We start from the raw sequence: 5605 nt of genomic DNA on the forward strand, positions 1-5605 counted from the left end.
TACAGTGTGGATAGTGACTTTTTTTTTTTGTTCTCCAGGTATATGTTTAAACACATTGTGGCTTCTGTTACCTGTCAGCTCTGTCTTCCTGAGGGAGGCCTGGCACCCAGCTTGCTGGACGTAATATGGACTCTCCCCCCCCACACACACACACACCCTCTCATCTACCCAGAACTAAGCAGAAGAAAAGTGTAATAGGCAGCTCAGGCCGTACATTCCCCGGTCCCAATGTGGGAGGCCTATTTAAACTTGATTGACTAAAACTCGGTTGCCAGGTTAGGGAATGCTGAGGCAAGAGAGCGAGTCAGAGTGGCTACGGGCAATATTTGAGCAATGGTTAAGGGTTCATCACAGCATCCAGCTCGTTGGAGCCCTGACCACAAATGCTGTCATACTTTTCCCGGGACGACTGGTGGAAGCCCTCCCCACAAAGTTTATGAACACTCCAAGTAATCCATCCCTTTAAGTAAGATCTGGAAGTCATGCTAAACTGAGGCTTATTCACTACAGGTAAAATACAAAAACCTGATGCTGCAAGTATAGCTAGGCCATCTGAGAAGAAACAATACGGTATCCCATCCAGCATATCTTTTATTCATAAGAATTTCAAGCTGGCTCTTAAGTGTCTGGTTACTTCTTAAAACCATACATTTTTCCTGGTTGTTAATCAGTTTCTTGAGATGCTCCAAACCAGATAACCCCTTGTCACTAGAAAAAAGAATTATTTACACAATTAAAAGAATGCTTTGAAGAGGCTGGACCAAGGGTATAAAAAAGCAGCAAACAGTATAAAAGGGTATAAAAAAGCAGCAAACAGTAAAAGCAGCAAACAGTGTGCTTCAAGAGAGAGATCTCTCTGACACCATCTGCTGTTGTTCTCAAGAAGCTGGAAGAAACGGGTCATCTCTTTCCATCATCTGTTTAACCTTCAACGATCATGCTAAGAACTTTACCTGTCAGCAGACAACCCGAGTGCATTGTAATGGTGAGATCCCAGCTCTCGCTCTTTCTCTTTTTTTTCTGTAGGCGTAGATTTCTGAACCTGAGATTTATCTGTTAAGCTAGGTTTCCCCGAATACTCAATGAAACCAAGGTAATACTGTAATTGTTTTTGTTTGTTTTCCCTTGCATGTCTATTACTACTAGTACCATTATACATTTCATATACTTTGACTATAAAAGTTGTTTATTGCTAATTGGTGGTAACCAGGTGTATTTTCCCTTCTCTACTTCTCCTTCCCCACTTGCTCTGTTTAGCAGGGACCACTCTTGCTATGATGGTTCAAAGCCAGCAGGTTGATAAGTGGGGTTTGTCACAAGGAACTTGTTTGTGACTTTCTTTGACTCAGGGGGCAGCTGCAGACAGATCCCGGTCAGGGAGGTTGTTCCATAAGGGAAGTTGCAAAGGAAGGCAAGCCTTGAGTGGATTAAACAGGTCATCGTAGGGTGGTAGGTATGGTGCAGCACAAATGGTTTCGACCAACCTTTGGGTCGTCATCAGTCAATGCATGTGTAGGGAAGTGATATTTGCAAGGACCGGGAAGCCAGGGGACGGGGGTTGAGCGGAGGTTCGTTATATGCGTGGTTGCATTCAGCTGAATGTTGACAAGATATGCGTTTGGTGACTTTTGCCAGACATGTGCACACTACTCTGCTGCTGAGTATGATGGGACAAGAGCTGAGATCCAGTGCTGTGGCTGCAGATCTTGGCTAGGAAATTGTTCCAGGATTTGACCTTTGCTGCTGTATAGATGTTCCCAGAAAGTCAGGGTTCTAAGGACACTCTCAAGTATGTTGGACGTGGATCATGCTTTAGTCTCTGAACACCCGTATAGATGTTAAATTCTTTTTTGGTACTGGATTTGTGGAGATGGAATAGTTTTGGCAGGACTCGGCGTGGTGGTTTTCCAAACTTTCCAATGCAAAACATTGTCTAATTCTATCTCAGCTATACAATTCTAGTTATATTGGTCCAGTAAAGATGGCCAAAGATTTTTTAGCGTGGTTTCTCAATAAAAATGTATGCAAAAAAATAGGACTTTGGACAAACTTGAGGGCTAGATTGCCAAAAATGGGATGATACGTAATAGTACAAAGAGAGAGATCATATTCTAAGTCTATGACAAGGATTCCTCCTATAAACTAAGACTCCCTGATCAAAAGCGACAGAGGAAGAGAAGAACCAAAGTGAACTAACCAGTCGCAGAATGACTGAGTCACCAATGTGATGGGTCCCAATAAAGGTAAGTGAAATACTTGACAAGGCATTTTCAGTCATGTTAAGGAAGTATTAATGCCATTAAAATATAATACCTTGTACAAACCTGATGCAAACTGATGCTCAAGAAAGATGAATTCAGACTGAAACAGTTGCAGAGAGGGCTAGTGGGATGATCAGGGGAACGGAAAGCCTGTCACATGAGGGAGACAATAGCTTGCCTTTAGCCACTAGCCACCCACATTGAGGACAGAGGAAACATGATTGGTTTCTACAAATACATTTAGAGTAAATGCCAGGGAGGGAAATTCTATTTCAGTTGAAACATAATATTGGCACAGAAAAGTCTAACAGCATATGAACTATAAAGAACAAAATAAATTTGTTAAATAAACTGTAACGATTTAGTTTCTGGTAACTTGTTTTCAGTACCCCAGCCCATTTATTCTTCTGGTTACATATTTATCTGACATACAGACTTGATAGTCATACTTGAATAACGATTAATTATGCCTAGGAGGAAGAACCAGCCGGTTGTAAACCCAGCAAAAACAAGGCAAGGCACTTTGCAGGAAGGTAAACAAATCTTAAATTCCTACTACTCCCTAGAGTTGCATACAATTGCTTAGTTAATCTCCTGTATGTATCATTATACCAGAATAAGCAGCTACTCTATTGGTTTCTGAGTTTAAAAAAAACCCCCAAAAAACAAAACAGCCCATCTTAAGTGTGTCTCTATATTACTTAAGTGTGGAAAATGCCCTAGCATGTACCCTATCTATTCTACAGTCCTGCAGGATTCGTAAGTCTTCAGAAGATGAGTTTGTTTTCAACGAAGCAATTTTTTCCCTTGATGGTTGTGAAGAGGGAGGTAAAGCAGAATGAACAGAAAAAATCCTAGCCAGTGCAGCCCTCTGATGGCATAGCTGGTGGGGAACGGCATCTGGCGGAGGAAAGCTCAAGTAAGCTGTTCTTAAGTGCCACCGTCTGGATAGTTTGAATGCCTGCCTGTGGCACTTTTATCAGAGCCGTATTTGGGAACTAAATTGGGCATGGAAGTTATTCTAATCCTCAACTGCAGTTTAACAAGCCATGCAGTGAGCAACTGAAATGACTTAAGCTCAATTTAGTTGCCTGGCTCTGTTTCCTCCTCCTCCCACTATGAAAAACAGGAAAGTCGTTCATATTTAGGTCTTTTCTTCCATTGCTTGCACAAGACCAGATGAGTGCTGGTCTGGCATTCAGCTACTAAGCTGCCTTGTCAGCTTTGACAAGTCACTTGTCTCTGTGCACTATTTTCTCTTTTTAAAAAAACCCTCTTAAATTAGATATCTAGGTTGTAGCCATATTGGTTTGGAGGCAAGAGGAATCAGACCTTAGTGTAGGGGTGATACCTCTTATTAGACCAGCTAGATTTTGCAAAAAAAATCTCTTTAATTGCAAGCGTTCAGGCACAAGCACCCTTCTTCAGGCATCGGAGAAAAGATTGTAAAAATTGTCCTGGGTCCATTTTAAATAGTAATTAAGCATTCTATTGCATTCACCTGTCCCTTTGTCTAATGAGAGAACACCAACGAAACTTCCAACCTGTATAAAACACCCCAAAAAGTCTGCTGTTCCCTCCACTCTGTACCTATATACCTTGTTTTCAGAGTACTTGAAAATCTTCATACACAACTGGCAAGTTCTAGCTCAGTGCTTTCTGCTGCTTGTTTCAGATGGATGGGTCAAGCAAGGCCACCACTCTCTTCATGGCAGTTGTGTTTTGCATAAGTGGTGTCAGTGCTTGAGCCAGTTTTGAGCATGTCAGAATTAGGTTTTTCAGGCTTAAATAAAATTAATTTCTTTGATAGTCAGCAATTAAAAGTTAGTAAGCCAGGGACTTTACTTGCTTTTCTACTCACAGCAGCCTACATCATAGGTGGTTTTTTTGTTTTTTGGGGGTTGTTGTTTGTTTGTTTACATACAACAAATATTCCTGATGTTGCATACTTGAGCAAATTTCTACTTAATACATCCACTAGCATATAGGGAAAGACACCACACAGAATTAGTTCCTATCATCCATTTATTTCATAGCGTTGACAAGTTCATGGTAAAGGTAACAGGGATGATAGTTGTTCCCAGTTCAATAGTTGCTGGAATGAGATGCTGTGTTAAGGCGGCACCATCCATCATGGAAACTTATTTTACTCATAGATCCAGTCATGAGCACAAGATTTGAAATCAACAAGCTCTGAGGGTTTAAACCAAAGGTTAATCTCCTTCTGTGCACTCTCTACAGAGTCACTGCCATGAATGATGTTCCTGTAAAAGCAAAGAAAACACAGAATTTCAGAGTAAAATAATAATAATGTTCAGAAATTAATGACTTTCCTACATGGGGAAAAGAGTGAGGAGATGCATCTACAGCTGAAAGGCTAGAACTACAGCTCTTAAAGCCCCCACACTATATCCAACTAGTCACAGCCTAGAGTATAGGGACACAGTTCTACTGAAAATACAGCTCTAACTAATTAACACCATTACCTTGAACTATTTATTGTACTTCAAATGAAGTAAAATTCATGATACTGAGTCACTTTCTTACATGGTTTTTGTAGTAGGTCATGACCTGAAAATAAAATACTTTCAGAATAGGATTCTTACGTCTAACTGCCTAAGCTTTCCAAAAAGGAAGAGTGTGCAGAAATAAGTATAGGCAGCATGAAAACTTAGTTTGCATGGATGATTATTTCAGCACCAACCTTCCCACTTGAATGCAGAAGTCCCCACGGATGGTACCAGGCTTAGAATCTGCAGGATTAGTTTCCCCCAGCATCGTTCTGCCAGTTTTAACCACATTGAGTCCTTCCCAAACCTACCAAAAAAAAAAAAAATGTTCATACACACACATCAAAGATTATTCATTTTTGCAATAATTGACTTTTTAAAAAGCCAAAGACCATTCCCCTGAAGGCCTAAACCCAACCTAAGTTCTACAGAGAAATAAAGAGTATTCTGAAAGCTATTTTTTTGGTAAATTATCTTTGTTTTCACTGCTTATGTTTCAGCACTGTCAAAATACAGACTAGAGAGATACATGAAAGAAGTTACTTGAAAAAAATATGTAAGTTCTTAGTACTACGACGCATATATACACCTCTTATTAGTTCAAGTCTTGGAAATAAAAACTGGATGGAAGAAGATGTGTTACTTGGCTCTCAAGTGGAAGCCACCTGAGAAGCTCTAATTAAGTGGCTTGCAATTAGCTCTTTTAAATAGTTCTAACTCCCTGGAGTTAATTAAGAAACAACTGTGAAAAGACAATGTTATATTTTCCACCCATATAGCCAAGACTTTCAAAAGCAGTCAGTTATTTTTAAGAACTGAATGGAAGAAGTACAT

The 5605-nt window shown here is 40.1% G+C and overlaps 1 protein-coding gene across 1 annotated transcript in view; it reads right to left on the reverse strand.

The window, feature by feature from the left end:
- Positions 1–4268: 4268 nt before the first annotated feature.
- LOC109297536 (nucleoside diphosphate kinase) overlaps positions 4269–5605 on the reverse strand; it is a 9080-nt gene continuing 7743 nt past the window's right edge. The window contains exons 3-4 of the mRNA XM_019517351.1: positions 4966–5078; positions 4269–4525 (exon numbers count right to left, since the gene is read on the reverse strand). Of these exons, the coding sequence (XP_019372896.1) occupies positions 4408–4525; positions 4966–5078 (231 nt within the window). The 3' untranslated portion in view covers positions 4269–4407. The remainder of the gene's footprint in view (positions 4526–4965; positions 5079–5605) is intronic.

The sequence above is a fragment of the Gavialis gangeticus genome, unplaced genomic scaffold, assembly GCF_001723915.1.
Source record: "Gavialis gangeticus isolate Ggan-Ray unplaced genomic scaffold, GavGan_comp1, whole genome shotgun sequence".
Taxonomy (NCBI): Eukaryota; Metazoa; Chordata; order Crocodylia; family Gavialidae; genus Gavialis; species Gavialis gangeticus.